This window comes from Cardiocondyla obscurior, linkage group LG11 (assembly GCF_019399895.1).
Source record: "Cardiocondyla obscurior isolate alpha-2009 linkage group LG11, Cobs3.1, whole genome shotgun sequence".
NCBI classification, from domain to species: domain Eukaryota; kingdom Metazoa; phylum Arthropoda; class Insecta; order Hymenoptera; family Formicidae; genus Cardiocondyla; species Cardiocondyla obscurior.
The window spans coordinates 4,937,796-4,958,416 of record NC_091874.1 but is presented as its reverse complement, the minus strand read 5'-3'; the positions used below and the strand labels follow the sequence as shown (position 1 = coordinate 4,958,416).

The following is a 20,621-nucleotide window of genomic DNA, read 5'->3' as shown; positions in this document are numbered from 1 at the left end:
ATTCAATGGGTTTGTGTTAACATATGTACATCGCGAATTATTATAAATTTAATTTAATTGCATCTTCGTCAGTTTCTTAAAACTTGGATATTAAACAATTTTGTCGCGACTATCTGTTACAATCTGCGAGTTATATAATAATAACAATAATAATTTCAATATAATCAATTAACAATTATTGTATAAATGAAATTTAGCTGTCTGATACAGTCAAGCGGATACCTTATCACTTTACGATCAAATAGCTTTACTGATCAAAGGCTCGAACACTATATTGCTGAATTAGTTAACGTCGAGCCTCAAAGAGAGTTCAGAGTTCGCGGTCACGCCTAGTGTACCTTAGTAGCGAGCGGCTAGTCTTATCACGAGATAGCCGGTCCTTTGGGCTCGTTAATAAGTGCACCTGTAACTCTACAATATACTTCGCGATAAATCCTACAAAAAGTATCACGCGAATCTTGATGTATTCACAAAAATTCTAATTAACGAAATAATACAATACCTACATGATGTAAATGAAAATTTCTCCGTGATAACAAATTTAAAACTAAATTCGTAGACTATTTTACTTCAAATAGTCAGGCGTGTGTGCTATAAATTATCTTTAATTATTCTCTCGTGCGTAATTTTGCCGAAGATTAGAAAGTTAGTTGTCAAAATTTTCTTTTTAATCTTTGATTGCGTACAAAATGAGAAGCGTTTCTCGTTACGAGCTCAAGACACACAATTCAGGCCCTACAGAGACCATTAACGCTAAACACTCAGCCTCATCGACTTTCTAACAATGGTTTCATTCCGAATCATCTGCTATTGTATGTCTATGGGTGCACAGAAAGCAGCTTTAACATGCAAAGTGTCTGAAACTTCCAAAGCGCTTTAAACATTTCGAGCATCTTAAAGCTAAGTACCAGTTAAAAAAAAAGTCAGTCGCGTTTGGAATATTATCTGAAGCGGTAAACCCAGTTTCGCTTGAGTTTGATGACAAATACGTTTGTTAAATTTTGCTGTTTTAATTCTCGCGTTTTTTCGCTTGCTGCCGACTCTTTAAATTTTTTTTACGTAAAAAGAAAGTCTTAAATATTTTAAGAAATCGAGTTATTACGTAATTAAATATATCTATATTTGCAGTAATTTCTTCCGTAATAAAAAAAAAAAATTAAAAAGATTATTTTAAATATCGTTAGGGTCGCAACGGTAAGGGATCGATTTTTGTGTGGGCGTCCGGAAACGGCGGCCGGGACCACGATAATTGCAATTGCGACGGCTATACGAATAGTATCTGGACGCTGTCGATCAGTAGTGCGACAGAAAACGGTCTCGTGCCCTGGTACAGCGAAGCGTGCTCGTCCACCCTTGCTACTACCTACAGTTCGGGCTCTACAGGCGAGAAGCAAGTCGTTACTACGGATCTGCATCATCACTGTACCAGCAGCCACACTGGCACGTCCGCATCGGCGCCGCTGGCGGCCGGCATTTGCGCCCTCGCTTTGGAAGCGAACCGAGACCTTACCTGGAGGGACATGCAGCACATCGTAGTCAGAACAGCGAAACCTGCAAATCTGCAGGCACCTGACTGGGTGGTCAACGGTGTCGGTAGAAATGGTGAGTACTTATCGAATTCTTGATTTAAAAAAGAGGGGGATTCTTTTAAGTTCAAACACGCGTGATCTTATTATAATAAAAAATAATAATAAATGTTCAAACTTCTTTTTTTTCTTTTTTTAGAAAAGATAGATGTTACGATAATAAAAAAATTTATTCGAAGGGAGAATCTAATTGGAAACAAAACCCACAGTTAAAAATTTAATGTAAAATAATAAAAATAATTTAAAGAAATTCTGTAATAAAAACGTAATAAAAATATATACTACGATCGAATTTCTGTCTAACAGTTAGTCACAGCTTCGGTTACGGGCTGATGGACGCCACCGCAATGGTACGGTTAGCAAGAAGATGGAGAACCGTCCCGGAGCAACATAGATGCGAAGTATCGGCGCCACATACAGGCAGGTAAGTGCTCGCAAGATATGCAGAATAATCGATTCAATAAATAGTAGAAAATTTGGAAACCCCTATTTAATATATGGACACACGAAGGCTGTCTTTAAAATTATATGCTGGATTTAAAAATAATGTTCGAAGGTGAGAGAAATCGAGATTTGATTTCGACCATACAGATCGCTATCTGCCCCTTGGGGGAACGAACATGTCTCTCACAGATTACAGGTTCGTTCGAGCATGTCGACTACCGTCAAGCGGGCTCTACTTGTCTGAAATTGCGCTGGAAATCACGTCTAATTCACCGTTTACATTGTCGAGGATTGTAACGAACGGGGACAAATCGCGCTTCGCTTTGAACGGACTTTAAACGAACGAATTTACACGTTTGAAAATGTAATCGTAATAAAACATTTTGAAGTTGCGCTTAACATGAAAGCATGAAAGCTGTAGTCCGACTTTTACACGTGTGGAATAATTGTGAAAGTTTCGCGGTACTAAAAAAAAAAAAAAAAAAACGAATAAAACGTCATTAATTAATATCGTTTTATATTTCGCGTAATTTTAAATTTATTATTTTATTTATTTTTGTAATGATATAACTGCAGTTAAGAACGAATTCGAGAAACAGTACAGTTCTAATGATAAATAAGTATTTAAGAAATTATTTTAAAAACATTTAAGAAATGTACCATTACACGTAATTGACCGAATTGCTCGAATGATGACTAAACAGCGACAAAGTATATCCACTTAAAAACACCTGCGAAAAATTGTATGCGCTTAACGCTTGACACGAATTTTCCGTCTACTTTCTAGGACAATACCACCAAAGAGCCAATTGGTCCTCGACTTACATGTCAAGGAGTGCAGCGGAGTTAATTTCCTGGAGCATGTTCAGGTGAGTCGAGTATGTCATTTACAAGTGACATCGGCTAATTAGCGGATTTCGTGTTAACTACGGGAAACATAAACTCGAGATGTATTTCGAGGACGAAACGTTTCGCCGACTGTCGCAGAAACGATAGAATTTTATTTATTTTTCATTTAAACTAACTAATTTGTTTGTCATCGTTTAACACTGTTTTTAGTAAACTAAGGCGGGCTGCGACTCATGCTAAATAGTTATTTAATTCTTTTCAAATTAATTTAAGGGCATTAACGACTGCATCTGCCGGGAAAATAAAATTACCAGATCCAGTACAGATCCGGAGTTAAAGAAACTAAATGAATCAAGTTAATTACTCTTATAGAATTTATTAGTTACACGGCACAACATTGCCTCGTAAAATCTACGTCAAAATTTTTTTCTTCTATTTTTTAAATTAAATTACGAATAAAAAATATTGTGACATAAGTAAATTAAAAATTTTTTAACTGCTAATTTATTTCCGTAAAAAATTGCACGGTAGCTAATTGTTAAGTTTCATAGTAAAAAATATGTAATTAATGACAAACGTGCAATATTATGTTTAATATAGGCAAAGGTATCGCTGATGGCAGCAAGACGGGGGGATCTTCAGATACAGTTAACATCTCCTCAAGGTACAAGGAGCACTCTTCTCGCTAAAAGACCGCACGATATTTCGAAAGCCGGTTTTAGCCAATGGCCGTTTATGTCAGTGCATACGTGGGGAGAAAGGCCACACGGTACTTGGAAATTAGAAATTCACAATGAAGGTCGATACCTCGGTAAGTCGATCACATCTTTTTGTATTTCACGTATTATCGCATAATCATGAAAGAACGCTTAATTAACAACGATGAGCGATCGACATAATATTAATTAACGTAATAATTAAGAATATTGTGCCTTTAACATGCCATTTTTTAAATTTTTATTACTAATAATTAACTGTCAATTAAATTAACTGAAATTTTGTTGAAACAGATTTAATTAATCGTCAATATTTTAGTTAAAAAATTTTTTTAAAACAAAATTGGTTTGAGTTGTTATATAAAACGCGCGAAATGCCGTCAGTTGACACTCATATGAAAATTATGACTTAAAATTCTAAATTTAAACGTCAAAGACAAGCACTTTGTAGATTACGCCGTTAGATTCTGCAATCGCAGATGTCTTTTAGTTGATTTAAATTTCAAATGCAATTCTACCTTGTTCACCCGAACAATAGTTCTCAAGTGCTCTAGCGGCTTCATAAGGTCACCTTCATAAGGTCACGGTTACCAAGTTTCTTGTCACTTGCATCTCCCGCTTGAAAGTGCGCGCAAGAAATTTGCCGACATTAACATCTACTTCGGACTTGCGAAAAAAAAAATTTCGCGCAAGAAATCAAAACGCCGTAATTATTCGCGATCCTCGTTACTCCTCGGACAATCGCAGGCTGTGTGACAAAGGATTACCGATTCATACGCGTGATATCCGGACGGAATGGCTTAGACATGTCTAGCATTGCATGCGCATCCTGCGATCCGATGCCGAGTCGGTGTTCAGCTCCGCGAGATCCTTCGAAATCCACCGCATTCTCGTAGTTCCCCCGCGCCCTTCTCCTTTCCTCGTGTCCGGAGCGCAACCGAGAAAGCTCGTACATAAGACTCATTCGCGCGTGATCGCCTAAGAAGCTGCATTATCTCTAGAGGCAGATAATTACCGGATTCGAGCTGCAGAGTCCTCTCGCAAGCCCTCCCTACTTACTCTTAACGGCAAATAGCACCCGAAGCATTTTGCCGTGCAGAACGACGAGCACGACCGATCTCGGGTAAGGTGCAAGCGTTAAAGCCACTTCGAACTGCTTCCGCGTCGGCTCATCAAGGCCGATGGCTACGTAAACTTCCTTATGCGCTTATGCACCGCCGACCTATATTGCCATAGAGCGCACCTACATCCATTGTCGCGAATTGCGTTCCGGAGGCGAGGAGGTCGTGAGAATATTCGAGACACTGTTAAACCGTCGCAGTATTAATGCCACAAATATCCTGTGGCCGCCTGCAGTTTCTGAACGCGACGTGCTTATGCGCCATCGAACAAGGACCTCCGTTCTTGTTAATTTTCAAACATTGTCGCCGATTTTCGATGTGACGGCCTACAAAAATAATCGCGCGTTACGTTACGACACGTTCCGTATACATTTTATACAAACGATATTTGATTTTTTAACTAATAATCTCTGAAACGTTTTATTGTCAGTTTAAAATGTACTTTATTATACGTCGTGCTACTCGATACGCGACAGTAAGCATCGCGTTGCAATTCAGTCTCTTTAACCATGACGTCCGCTTTCTTTCTGCTGCAATTACGGACACGTACGGAGATCAGGGCGCGCTACGCTGCACGAGTGGGCGCTCATTTTCTACGGCACCGCGACGCTGCCCGACCGAACCGAATACGCCCTTTACAATCCGGCCGTGAACAGACCCAGGCCGTTCGTCAAGCCGCGCGAGACTATTCCGAAGAGCCAGAACACCCTGACGAAAGGGAAGCAGACGCAACACAAATCCGATAAATCTGGCAGCCTGAGCCCGCCCTACGTGGTAAACGCTCAAATTCAGTCTCAAAGAAAGGGCAAGGCGCGTGGCCAGCACAAGAACGGCAAGTCGGCGAATCGGCCGAACCCCAAGCCCACCGCTCAAACTCTCCGGGGTCTCACTGGGATCAACAGGGGACCTAACAACGTGGCGGGCGACGTGCGTTTGATCACGTCGAGGCCGCGAGGTAGAAGTACACCCAGCCCTATTACCACCGCCTCGCCCACCGTTGCGACAACGAAGACCACGACGTGCAAACAAATTATTACACAAAAGATCATCGACATAACCGTCTCGCCTCTACAGAGAGGACTGATCCTGCTGGAGCCACCGGCAAAGGCGGCTACTAACAAGGTCCCGGCGGTATTTCAGCAATATCCTAAAATTCAACAACTCTATCCGGTTTACGGCGGGGCTCGCGGCACCGGCCAACACGCCACAAGGGCCAAAGGACTCGAAGTGTTGCAAGACCAGCAGTTTGACCCGAGAAATCTGCTGGACAAGGGTATCTAATACAAATAGGAGACGACGAGATGCGACGGTTGCTCAATGGCAATGATCGAAAGCTGCTATATAATATTTACCGTGAAAATAATATTTTAAAATTATATCAAAATAATATAATAAATTTTTACGCCCACGATAATCAAATTGGAAAGTTAAATATCATTTTAATATCATTATTCATAAATATCATTATTCGTGTAATATTTTATTATCCGCGCCATAGTTGATTAAACATATCTACAAAGATATAGTGTCGTGCGCGCAGATAATCGCGATGACTAATAAGGCCAATCTATCTGCCCCATTGTTCTAGACAGAGGTATTTTATACCGCGGGACAACAAAGAAAGTCATTTTGCAGCTTTCGATCGTTTCCCATTCGCTTCCACGCATTCGTTCGCGCACCCAGTAGAGATGCAAAGTCCCGAAGATTAAACGGATCCGCTGAAATTTAGTTTTCGTATTTTCTCTTTTGTTAGCTATTTCGCTGATTGTGACCACACTGTAATCGCCGTTACTTTTGTTTGTACACGGGGATATATTGTCCCTAGCTATTAATGTGCAGCACTGTAGATAAGCTTATTTCGAATTATATCTTTTTTTTTTATTTTTTATTTTTATTTTTTTAATGTAAGTTAAAAATGTTTCGCGTGAAGTAATCTTTTCTTTAAACATAATGAAACCTTTTTCCGCGCTCTTTTCTTTTCTCTAATTAAAAATGAGTGTTCTCAACGTGGTCTGCAGAACTTCACTTTTCTGCGACATTTCTCACCGGCATACTTTACACGAAATACTAGACAAAGTATTTTGTATAAAGCGATAATTTTAACTCACGTAGCTAAACAGATCGAGAAAAAAAATGCCGTAAGTGAAACTTTGTTGAGAGTAGATTTTATATTTGCACGAACGATATGCATGCGAATAGAAAAATATATATATATATAAATATTGTAATCTAAATCAATTTTATCTACGTCTAATGAGTGATGAAAGCACTGCCGCTAATGCAAGTGTTATCAATTTTTTATTATTATTATTTTTTATAGCTAGTATAGTAAATTATTTAAGACTATTTAATACGTATATTTCTGCGCAAGTTTATAAGTGTCTTTTTCTTCTCTTTCTACACGAACGGTAAGTTATTCGCCATCAAACTCGCATCCTCGAACTTCTAAAAACTTTTCTCTTAAGTATAAATAGCGCGTATTTAAATATTTTGCATAGTTTCGTCGCTACTCGCGTCAAATGTCGGGTTTTTCATCACGATGACGCTTCCCCCGTGGTTTCTTCCTGTTGTTACAATCGAAGTCTCTTCGTGCCTCCGTATGAACGGCAGGCTGATAATAGGAAAACTTATCGAGGCCGGTAACACGCGCTATGGCCTTCAATCAAAACTTTCAATGACTTGGTTATCGATGAGCTTCATATATAACTTCGAACGCATCAGTATGCGTCGGCTATCTAATGTATTCCGACATCTAATATACTACCTTGTATCCTATTATCCTCATGCATGGGATCGGACCATTGTCTTTTACACAAGAAAGTTACGCGTTACACCTCTCGTTTCCCAATTAAAACACGAATTTAAAATGATTGCGCTACTCAATATTTCGTTCAACGTTTTTACCTTTTTTAATGTTAAATAATTATATTGCAAAGCAAAAATTTTTCTTTTTCCACGGATAATATATTTTATTTTCTTATTCTATAATATAATGTTTATATCGTCATTTATTTTAATTTGAGCCATATTACAATTTAAAAATTATTTCCTACAAAAGAACAACGATCCGGCGCGAATTCATAAATCTCATCAAATGGGTATTCATGATTGCACGCGTTCATCGCTTGTTATCTCCTTTCCGAATTCTCGAATTCTAGATCACCGCGTAACCGCAAATCACTCAAAATTCAGTGAAACGCGAGGACGCGAACGGCACTGAAAACCACTAATGCGTGCCATGAAATGGAAAAGCCGACGAGAGCGAAACGAACCCCATCATGATGGAGAACCGAGGGGCTCCTCCGGTCCATCATCGTTGCTAAATAATTTCCATCATGATTGGAAATTTTTTCGCTCGCTTACCCCGCAAAATGGTTCTCGCTCTTAAGGTATTATTATCGAGATTCGCTCCTCCGATAGTGCGCGCTAACGACCCATCGAGTACAATGCCCAAACGTTTCTATTGTCTTACAGAACAGCTCTCGCCAACGTAGTGCCGATCGATTTTTGACATTTTTGCCCCCTTCCCTTCTCGTGTCGTCTCTCCGCTCGTTTCTCTCGCGACCTTTTCAAATTCTTTCTCGATATTTATTAAAAGAAGTTGCCTCAAATGTCGCAACGCCCTGTCACTTTACTGCGAACTCGCAACGGCAACGTTTTAACGATGACTTTATTAAAGCTGGCGACCGGCAGTTTACGAACGCCAACCAAAAAAGCGCGCACGAGAGTAGTCACGACAAATTGGATCCGCTTTTCCACTACTTTGATTTCTGGTCTACCGTCAGTACTTTCCACCTGTGAAATTCAGCTTTTCCCGTGGGATTGATTCCATCTGAAGCTATATTTTAACTTTCCTTCTACGTCATTTAAACAAGATACGGTTTAGAAAAGTTTATTCACTGCTTAAAAAAAAAAAAAAAAAAAAAAACCCCCCTATTTCATGAACGAAGCAAAAAATAATAAAATATTTCGAGCAAGTTTGAAATTAAAATTAAAATTTTTCACTGAAATAGCCAAGCGTTACTTTTCTATTTTTAATCAAAGTTTAAGTGTATTTTTTATTAACATCGAAATCTCGATTATTATGATATGATTTAAGTCAGTGGTTGAGGCTCAAATAATTTTCTGAGCTCCTAATGGCCAGCCGGAAAGATATGATATCTGGAATTAGCTTTCATTTAATCAGCTTTTCCGTCTTGCCCGCGGTGCAAGAGCGACTTGCGGGTGTATCTTGCCCAAGGTAAAAACGATAATCGCCCAAGAGTTTTTACTATTCTCTCGTTGCAAAGCACTTTGCATTTAATTCCGGCGTACACATTTCCCCGAGTAAATGCGCGCGAGGAGTCGTCGTTGATTACTCGGTTATTTTTAACTCTAATTTAATCAAGACTCGACCCTCCCTTTTCTCCGCCTCCGCGCTACCACTTTCCATCGTGGACATTGTTCCCGCGAGCGAGTTTAGGACGAAATTTTCCCCACGGCAGTGCGACGCTTTATTAATTTCCCGGACGGCGCCGTCGACGTCTCCTTCCACCTCCGTCTCGCTCGCGTCTATCGCGCCGAAATCTTCTATTTTACTACCTTCATCTCACCGTGAAATACGATACCTTACGTTACACTAGCAGGCAAGGTCGCCGAATAATCTGCGAGAAAGTGAAAAGGTAGCGAATAGGTGGAAAAAATCGATGATGAATACACCGAACAACTACATTAATTTCGTTTTACCACGAATAATTGGTACAGACGTTTCTGCAAACTTTCGCATTTTTATATAATATACTACGGAGATTATTAACATTTTTGTATCACGGAGAAAATTTTAACTCGTTATTTTATCAAAACCTCGCCCATGAAAATGGCGTTGGGAGGTGCGCAAGTTTCCACTCCCAGGAATTCACGGTACGTACTTCATGTGAAATTTACTGGAGTTGATTGCAATCATGTCTGCATGTGCATATTTAATGTAAAAATAACAGTGGGTAGTTATTATTGCGTAATTGTTACGAAACAAGTACGTGTTTATTATATTCGGGATTACGTTTTCATTTAAAAACTCAAACGAAACTTCAGCATGCTCACATTTTTTTATATTTTATCTTATTGTTAGTACCGTATATGTTACACGTTTATCTCAGAAATAATTATTTCATAAGTATTAGCGGCAGAAGAATTTCCAATTTTATATTATTATTTAATTACTAAATAAAGAGAATAAAAAAATGTTGCGGAAGAATAGACATTTTAAGTTTTAATATAGTTATTTTAATTTTATTGTTTTTTTTATTAACGCTAAAGCTTTTTTTCTCTCCCGAACTGTTCTTCTGTCTCTATTACGCTTAAGATTTATGTAAAATTTTTCGCAAAGCATTTCGCATTATTTAATTAAAAAATACCTATTTGCTGTGGCTCGAATCGCGCTAATATAGCTAATGCGGTCTGTTTTAGATACTTTGGAGGATTGGAAGCTCGTATTCTATGGTACGGACACGTCAGTGGAAGTAGACGACGAGCTGGATAAAGATAAGCCGCTGCCGCCGGTAGTCCACGAGGACGTGAACAATGCGCCTTCGGACATCCGGCACAACGCCGTCGACACCGAGGGCGATTCGTGGTCAGGTAGCCGGCAGATGGACCGAGTTTCACACCCGGAGGTGCAGAAGCCAACGACGGAGAACCAGACGAGCGGCTGCGCCGCCTTCGATGCCGGAGGCAGCGGGTGCCTAGGTGGGTGCCTCATACTACTCCTTCTAGCCTATCTGACCGGCGTGCCTGGCTGGCGGGAGTTAATCACCGGCTCGCCTGCCTCGACAAACAGTCGGAGAGATCTAAGCGCGGAGGCGAACGTCGTCCCGACGACGACGGCGACTGCGACGTCGTGGGCCAGCGACACGACGACGCATCGCGTCCCGGCGACGATATACCGCGCGCCGGCCACGTGCAAATGTACATGATAACAGCGGGTCGCGTTTGGTCCCGCGACGGCTCGTGGCTCAATTCTATGACTCTCGGGTCGTCGGAATTGTCGACGCGGGGTGGCCGCGCGGATTTCGACAACGTGTGCCTAACGCGCTCTTGTGATCCGTGAAATTTTAACGCACTTGTGATGTGTCGCACGTAGAAATCGGAAAAAAAAAGTAAAAGGGGGAAAGGAACACAGAGAAGAACTCGTCCTACTTTTCCCGGTGCTAATTGTCTCGAGAATTAAGGGATCTAAAGGACTGTCAGTACTAGATTATCGTCTACCCTTCTCTTCTTGAAGAAGAAACGAATGATGTGCGCTGAATGACAGACACATCGAGTCTGAGCACTCCGTGCCTCCGCTAGAGTGTTCCTCGTAATCAGGGAAATGCGATTTTCTCGCTAACACGCATCGTTAGGGTTGGCTTTGGCCTAATTCGTTTGTGTCGCGCAAGGAAGCGAGTCTCTCTCGTAATCGACACGAAACGTCCGGACGCTTGCGCCGTGACAACACTCTACTATTCGTGAGGAGTGGTTTCGACTGATCGAAGTTTCGTTGCGATGAGGATGGGACGGAAACTAGATAGTTACACGAGGCAGGAAATTCACGTTTCTGTTATCGATTGCATAATAAACTCTCGACTTCCCGTTAAAAGCACTTATTTTTGAAAGATTCCGACATAAAGTACTCTATTTACATCACTATAAAAAAATTGTTTTTTCTTTTTCCATAATCAATTATTTCATATTAAAAAAAAATATATAATAAATTACGTTATTTTTCTACAAGAAACTTTAACGAAATCGTATGCTAGATAGTTAAAGTTTTGCAAAAAGTTTAATATAAGTTTTACGAAATTGTTGACATAAAATCTCGAAGAAAACTGAACATTAATTAAATCTCTCAGAGAAAACATTCTTTACCAGGATCTGTTAATGTCGTTTTTTTACTGCAAGTTTTTTGTTAAAGTACAAATTACAAGAATATCGCACAATGAAAAATGTTACAAACTAAAATTCTTTTTTTTTTTTCTTTTTGTAAAAGAACAAGTCAATTTTTTATTTTACTTGATTTAATACACGGAAGTCAAGAGTTATTTTTGTCAAATCTTTCTGTCTCTATAAAATTGTCGCGGTTACTGCCATAATTTTATGAACGTGCTTGTAAATATGTGCAAAGCGTATTTATTATACCTCGCAACGCACGATCTTAGAAGTTCCAAGAGTAATGGCACTGCGATTCCGTGGCATCCTCTTCCGCCACGTTGGACGAGGCAGAAATGGGTAAACAACCAACGTTTTGATAAATGTATTCTGGAAATCTGCTTGACTTTTACACGAAAGCAGTTGCGAGGCCGTCGTAATGAATCTTTAAATCCTTTACATCCTATTTAGACTTTATATTTGAGTTTTCGTTTTATTAATTCGTTTTACTTAATTAAATTAAACATACGTATGAATTAAATGACGTACTGCCACTTTCGAAATTAATTTAAAATACCTCTACGTAAATAGAAATTTAACATGCAATTGCATTGAATTAAATTTTCTTCCGAAATTCGCATTAGTCTTCTTTCGAATTCTAATTTCTACCTCTTCAAATTAAAAAAAAAAATTTGAGCGATTAAATGTAAAATTCGCTTTATCTTGCGCTCAATTCTGCCGAACGTGTCAGTCGAAGCCTACCAAACGTGACAGCGTCCTATAGTCACATGTGTAATTTTTCATGTGAACTTTTGTACGAGACAAAAATATAACAGGGAGCCAACTGCCATTAGCGTGACCCGACTCGTTCGGTCTCGCGCCCTGTCTCTCCTGGACAAAAATTGCCTCGCGTAACTTATAGTACATCCAATGGAGTTGCAGTTCACTTCGCCACGTCGTCGATTTTGATCGACGGATTTTGGCCCCAATGTGTTCCAGGGGGGAAGGGAGGGAACAGTTTTTCTCTCGCCTTCTTTTTCTTTTTCACCTTCGTCCTATCTCGAGCCTTTTCTCTTCTGCTTCCCTTCAACTTCCGGTTTCTCTTTTTCTCTCTCTTTCGCTCGCTTAATGCATGAAAACACACGATCTTTCTTTCACCCTATCTATCTATTTTTCTATCTTTTCGTTTTTTTTCCCCCTTATCTTTTTGTCTATCGGTCAGTACCCCTTTTGTTTTCCAAGATTCCTGAACATTCTCCGGTCTACCGACCTTCTCTTACATTCTGCTTCTGAACCTTTCTCGACGCATAAGCACTTCGCGTCCCCCCAAGGAGATAGGATATTCGGTGAGCTATCAGCACTGCCGAAACTAGAAGCTATAGGGAGGTTCTCCGGCTGCCTGTGTAAACAGTTGGGGGATTGGGGTACATGAAGCTACGTGTGGATTTTGGATGCACGCTGAGCCTCGGGCTTTATTAAGATCAACGACGATGACCGTGTATTTCTTAGCAATTTACTTTGCCGAACAATATCGTTCCTTCTTATTAAGATAGTTAATACATACGTTGTGTATACATATATTATGTATTTATTTAATTAAAAGTGCATTGCACCTTCATTACTGCACGACTGGCAAGATTTCGTGTGGATATTTTAAAAATAATAGAAAAATATTTTTAAAATATTTTAAAAATAATAAAAAAAAATAGACATAAATAATTTATAAATTAAAAAATAACATTGCATTATCTTTACAATAATTTGTTAAAAAAAAAAAATGTATATATGCCACGAGTACTCGTACATTCGAAATTCACATTCAGCCTCGAAAATACCCACATTATATCAAATTTTCGACACGAAACTTGCTCAAAACGTTGTTAACTATGATAGTTAAAAACCGCGTGGTCCGCAAGTGTTTGTAAGTAATTAATACCCATGACGCTTAACCAATTCGTCGGCGGTGAAACGTTACACCGTTAAACAACCCGATATTTTCTGAACGATTTTTAGACGTCGCCATTTTGCTTCAAGTATCGATAAAAAAAACAGAACTCTACGGATACTGTTCTACTACGAGCTTAGAGGTGATCGCCGCGTGCTTTGTAAAAATTTCGATTACAGAAAGGGTAAGCAGTAAACTCGACGAGAAAGCCAGAGCTTCGCGGCGAGTTGACGGCGGCGATTTTTCTTTATCGGGAAGAACGATCGTCAACGAGTTATCGAGTCGGAAGTTTTCACCATCGAGAATCCGCCACTGCGAAAATTCGTTTCTAGGATTTACGATTTATATCAACGCGGAGAATCCAATCATGCTCCGTCGGAAGTTGTAGGCCACAAATCAGAAGTTAACTGCACGACAAGGCAGAAATCGAATTACAATCGATACGTTGTTAACTCCGCTTGAATAATGCATGTCGATTATAAATAAAGCACGAACACCGCTTCGAAAATTTGTGTAAAACTCGCGGGTTAGGAAACCGATGCGTTCTCCGCGGATTTCGTCACCGCGGTTAATCGAAAATCGTGCGAAGATTCACGTTGCAGTGCTTAACCGAGCTATTCAATAAAATATCGCTGCTAATTTTTACGTAGATAAAGATTTTTCTTCTTTTAGGCGAGAACGTGATCAGTTTGATAATTAATATTTCGCAAAAGTTGAGAATTACTTGGTCGACATCGTTCTGTCACTTTTCGTGACGCGTCAATACTCCGGAGGCTGATGCGCCGAAAAGCTGAACAGTCATACGAGAAAGAGAATATTGAATGGCTGGAAAATTAAATTGACGTTACAGTCGCGATACTAAATGTCTCTTTCCAACCGGCAATTTGCGAATAAAACGTTTGTGATTTTTCGAGGTGCACTGAAGTCCTAATGGATGGCTATCGAATGCAATCGCGAGGGAAAAAAGTATATGCCCGAATGTATTAATTCTCAGTTCCAACGATACCATCTCGGTCAAGAGACGCAAAAATTGGTCAAGCGCTTCTATATACACGTATATCGAATATATTCAGCTCTGAAATTAATACTCGTACAAATTTACAGGGCATTAATATACATATATCAAATAGATGATAACATTTTTTTAATATTATTTTATTTATATAACAGTCACGTTTTAGAGTAAAATTGGTTTAATATTACATTACGATGTTATTATTAATTTGTAACTTTTGGTGCCTTTTGTATTTTTTAAATTCCCTGCCATGTATTTTACACATATTAAGATATTAAAATATTCGAGTTTTCATTGTTCATAATTGGGAAAAGCAAAGAGGAATATTCGCGTTATGAATAGAAAGAGTGCGACTCTTGGGAATAAGATAAAAAAAAATAATCAGACTGAATATTTTGAAATCAGGTTACATTAGCAACTATATTCTCGTTTCTTATAAAACGGAACATGCATTAAACGTGACTTTTGGTATTTCTCGATAAAAGAATAGAAAAGATATTTAATGTTCCATATTCGTCGATATTGAGAAAGAAGAATGCTAGCAGAATCTATTTTCTTCTCTTGATCTTTTCTTGATAGCTTGTTATATGGCTATTTTTCGTACAGATTTATAAAACTTTTTCCACATTTACGATTATAAAATAAGAAATTCAATTTTTATTGTGAGGAAGAAAAATCTTGTTTATCGTCAATTCTAGGAAATTTCTATGAATTTTATCTTTATGTTTTACACGCTTTCTTTCGATTCTTCGCATGCACGCGGATATAGAAAGAACCCCAAATTTGCATGGAACCGGAAATATACATATTTTATTTCTCCGTATCGTTTCTATTGTGACTGTTTTACGTATGTATTCAAACTTTCATAGCTTTGCATAAAATCGGAATTTACTTTTATACGACAAATATCAAATGTTTTTGCATTCGGTATATTGCTCGTCTCCAAAAAATATGGACTCGTGTGGCATTTTTTAAAGCGATTTACTGCACGACGAAGACTAGTTTTACTAGTTTTAGATGTTCAGTATTCGTGAAGGCTCTTTAATCAAAAATTCGTTTCTCACGATGTAAAACGAAAGAAAAACGCCATCATAAGGTACATTGAGAAGAAGAGAGTAATTCAGATATGAAGCAGTGGAGGGCGGGGTAAAATGGGATAGAAATTCAAAGGCGAGTTGATTTACAGACGAAGATTCCCTGAATTTCATCTCTGATCAAAAGCGCAGCTCGGTCAGCATTTTGCAAAACGCCCCGCTCATGAGCGAGTAATTTTAATGACCTACGTACGAGGAAAATCTGATGAGAGAAATATCCGCGTAGTAATCCATTTCATATTCGCAGATTAATCGCGAAATATAGTCGGAATAGAATCGTAAAGATTAGTTGGTTTTATCATTAAAAATGTGTTCGTAATCGTCAAAAATTAATTTCTCTCTCGCAGCTTTGAACGATAAATAAAAATTCTTCTATACCTATGTTGAATTATATTTTTCCCATTAAATTTTAAATTAAACTTTTATACTAACGTTGATATACGTGGTTTTACAACATGAACGTAAAAAATGTCAAAAGATTGTAATTCGATTTCTAAATAACCAGTAAGTTAATGTACGTCACCTAATACGTTCATCACACTTTCGTGCACATTTTGAAATTATCTTTCGCCTTAAAAACCTCCATTCACAACGCTATAATTTCCACTCTAATGCCTGCTTTAATTTCTACTTTCTTTCTCTGTTTTCGTTCCTATTTCTTATATGTTGTAATTAACATTGTAAATATATAGATTGATATGTGATAGGTAATGAGAACTTCCTCTACTCTTCCTTATTCTCTTGCAATACGTTTCTTTTTTCTTTTTCTTAATTCCATCGTTTTTTATCAAAATATCTTGCAAACTTCGGAAAAAGTTAATGTCGCGAAATCGTAGAAATATTTTTTTTTATCTCGTTTGCACGTGCTAATATGGAAGAAAGGCAATTCTTTCAAATTTTTATATAGTTAATGTATAACATCTATTGAATTTTCTTACAAGAGTTATATAATGATTCTATTTTACTAAAATGTCAAAAGAAAATAGCAGATTTGATATTTTTCCATGTGATACTCGTTATTTTATTTTAATATTTGAAGAATGGTTCCTCCACATAAGCATAAGCGTAAGACTCGACTCTTAATAATCCCTTCGTTGGCCATAATATATTATATATTTTTAGAGAATAGACAGTCAGAGAAGAACGAGTACGAATGCATAGAAGAAAAAAAAAAGTTATTACTATTATTCGTATCGTTCGTAACAAATAGCAGCTATATTAGTTTTATTACTCATTGTGATTATATTATTACATTTCATATCAATGTAAACGGATGGTGCGTATTAGTCGCTGGTGCCGTAATTATTATCGTCCTAAAAATGTCGGACTATTCATGCACATATCATTTCAATCAAATCGCAAATGGGTGCTGTTATCTAAAGTTAACGTACGATCATACATCTGATTTGCCTTCCTTTAATTACCATATATCTTGAAATTTAATAGTTTAAAAAATCTTCTACGAAATGGTTTGTGAGAAAATTACTTCTGATCTTCAAATAAAGTAATAAGTGCTCTTTACGAAATTTCTTTCAATTGCTACTTTATAAAAACTCATATAAATAAATTTATTTAATTTTAAAACAAATTTATTCTACAAACCATTCCGTAGTTGTACTAATTATCGAAAGAGAAAACAGAACGTTAAGTTCTTGAAAAGAGAAACATCATTATCATTGATGTACCTCACGTTTAACAAACTTTTAATTAGCTAATTTAAGGTGCAAATTAATTAGTCGATATTTATACTTATAAACATATTTAGGTAAATAACCTTCGTTTACCGAGTGAGAGAATAAGTAAATACGGTTTCAAATCAATTAGCTTTTTTGAGATGATATTGTAGCACAAATTAATTCATTTAGAATGCTCATGCCTTTTAAAGTACTGTTATAATTAATAATATTTGCGCACAGCGACGCAAGATTCACGCAGCATTCATCGATATTTGTGAAGAAACTTTCGAGTCCTCAATTAAATTGTATTTATGTGTTCCGATAGAACAAATAAAACTACACGTAAGAAAGAATACGCTTCCACTTCTCACAAATACATAATTTGTGACGTGCGTCTAGTTGGTATCGTTTGTGCAATCACATTAGAATCAAAGCGAGTTTGTATAGTTCGCTTATTGTACACAATTTACCGAGATTGATTTTACTGGCTCACTAATTATTGCTCTCGTTTGTTCTTCACTTTGTTCATCAAAATATTCAAATATTGGGATACTCGTAATACTGAAACCCTATCGAAAAACGAGAGCTAACAACTTGCAGATAAGTGCTCATAAACAAAAACGCAACAGCAATATAAACGAATTGAAAATATAGCGATATTGCAAAAATACAAGTTAAACAATTAAGAAATATACATCGTAAATTCTCGCTGAGACAAATAATTAGTTTAACAAGAAAAGTTATAGGCCAAATGTCGTGCGATAACAAAATCATTATCAGGCACTTAGATTTGGCTTTATATGTTTATAAAAAAAAAATAATAATAAGAAGAATAAGAATAAGAATTGAAATGCAATATACTGATTTTTCCAAGATCTCGTCGAGCCTCTCGTTTTTTTCCCAACTAAAAAGGACTGCGCCACGAGATTTTCCTCGCGAGACATATAATTTAAAGAAAGCTACTTTAATCGCGATTTTTCAATTAATCCTGATTTTGGAAAATAACGTCCGTCAAAGAGGCATAACGAAGTTATCTCTTAGCAGAATTAAGAGCATTAAAATGGGAACTTTTCAAACGAATCGATCGAAGAAAACGGTTACTTTTCACAAGTTTCATGGCGAACCTTTTTCATCCCGCAAAATCTCGTTTCGATATCATTCGAAGAATGAAATTGTACCAAGAGTCGGTGAGCTCGTTCTAGACAATTTAGATCAAGAGAGAAAAATAGAGAGAAAGAAAGAGAGAGAAAAAGAAATAATTTTATTACACACTCTAGAATGAGATCCCCTGAGAGGACAAAAAAAAAATGCAAATATCGAGAAGATGCAAGAAGAAAAATAATAATGTATGTATGCGTGTATGTGTGTGTATACGAGGAGAAACTGAAACGCAGCAAATGCAAATGCGAGAGAAAGAGATGAAGCTACGAAAAACGAAAGTACAGACCGATTATCTATATGTATAGCGAATTTCAGTTTTAAGAATAAGAGTCAATTATATTAATTAGTGTGGAGGGATGTTGGTTTCTGAAGGAAAAAAAAAAGTTAATATAAACGTGGATACTACGAGTAGTACAAGGAACTTTGGATGTATTTTGATTCGTTCAAATGTGACGTATCTTCCGAAATGTACAATACCAGCGGCATCGCTTCGGGACAGTCTGGTTTCCGGTAACAAAAGCGGGGAATTACGTTGCGACAATTCTACCTTGAAATTTTTATGAAGTTTATTTCGCAAGCAGTGACAACATTTATTAGCATTTAGTAAATTATATAAAAGTTTCTAAAAGATAGAATTTTTTTTTTCTATTATTTGCATTTTTATCGCGATAATTTTGATTTAATATGAAACTTTATATGCTTATGCGATCAATTTTGTCGCGAGGGTGCTGATATATTATTAGAGTTATTTTTGTGTCTTTACTTTTTGCAGAGACTTTTCGCAAATTTTGCACGAGCGCGCTTTGTACTTAATTAATTTCGTCGCCCGGACTGGAATTTACATTAGTGAAAATTCAATTTTTCGAAATTAAATTCAATTAATTTATCCAGATGAACAATCAGAAGTGAGTCGACGTTTAACATTCGATACTGTGTACCACCAGACACACGTGGTTCAATCGCGACAATAATTAACATCGCACGACACAGCGTGCATCCCTCATAAAATCGTTATGTGAACATCGACTCGAAAATGTCTAAATCGAATTCTCATGGTTGGAAAAACCTGGAGAACCCTCGGCAAATTTAGCGCGAATATTTGCATATTTCGCTCGAGTTACACTTTACATCAAACACTATTACGTTCGTTGAATCTGCTTTCCAAAGCAATGAGTACATTTTGTCCTCTTTTACTTTATAAACTCGTGATTAATTGTACAAAATTTATTTTCCTTTCAAATAAAAATTTAATTCTTACTCTCGTAATTTTTAATTGCGATGTTACTATTTTGTACTTAAGTAAGTAGCTTAATTTATAAATAAAGATGATATATTTAAAAGAATACAAATTGCAAATGGTAAAGCAAGAGATTTTTTCCAAAAGGGAATTGCACTTACGATTTATCTAAAAGCTATATACATATAAAAGTATTTATGGGGTATCATTTTTCTTCGATACTCATATAGTTTTAATATTTGTACATGAGGAAGGCATACGATGCACAAAATATGCACATTTTGTAGATATATATATACATACATACGATAAATATAATAATCATTCAAATACTCGCAAGTCTATCCGTTTAAGTGGGTCTAAAGCACACACCCGAGCCGGATATCGGATGCTGTCCCGCCGCGAATGTCTGCCATATTGTTAATGTATCTACTGTAAATGTTTGTATGTACTGTAAAATGTATCTTGCTTGGAGAGGTGACATATCTTAAGTTATAATGTTTTCGAGAAGGTGAGAAGAGGAGCGTGAGGTGCGATTTCGCGCGACTCGCGTCTACGTTTCACGCTCGCGCGCTCGTCCCTTTCATTCCTTTCTTCCGTGTGTGCTTCACCTCTGTCTTTGCTATTCACCGGTAAAAAAAAAAAAAAAAAAAAAAAGGAAGAGGGACAGTCGTGGATTCTCGTCGGCGCGCGATCGCATCTCGACGATGAATTCCACGAGGAAAGGACACGGGAGGAGGCACGACACGTGAGGAGCGCGAGTGTCTGCTACACACATTTATGTACACATATACATAATATATTGTATAAGCAATGGCAGAACTACTACGAGTCATTATATGCGACATTGGAATTTGTATATCACGAATGAATTAAAAGAGGAGAATCTCCTGAA

At 37.5% G+C, this 20,621-nt stretch overlaps 1 protein-coding gene and 1 long non-coding RNA gene across 3 annotated transcripts in view; one reads left to right on the top strand and one right to left on the bottom strand.

The window, feature by feature from the left end:
- The window catches only part of LOC139106626 (uncharacterized), a 110,969-nt gene that overhangs the window by 82,070 nt on the left and 8,278 nt on the right, over positions 1–20,621 (bottom strand). The gene's annotated exons all lie outside the window — the stretch shown is intronic.
- The window catches only part of LOC139106620 (furin-like protease 1), a 162,097-nt gene that overhangs the window by 135,185 nt on the left and 6,291 nt on the right, over positions 1–20,621 (top strand). Inside the window, exons 7-12 of one of the 2 annotated variants that reach the window (XM_070663531.1) lie at positions 1,185–1,602; positions 1,893–2,010; positions 2,818–2,899; positions 3,480–3,690; positions 5,276–5,989; positions 10,162–10,440. In XM_070663531.1, coding sequence (XP_070519632.1) covers positions 1,185–1,602; positions 1,893–2,010; positions 2,818–2,899; positions 3,480–3,690; positions 5,276–5,989; positions 10,162–10,440 — 1,822 coding nt within the window. The remainder of the gene's footprint in view (positions 1–1,184; positions 1,603–1,892; positions 2,011–2,817; positions 2,900–3,479; positions 3,691–5,275; positions 5,990–10,161; positions 10,441–20,621) is intronic. The other variant, XM_070663530.1, reaches the window with a different exon arrangement.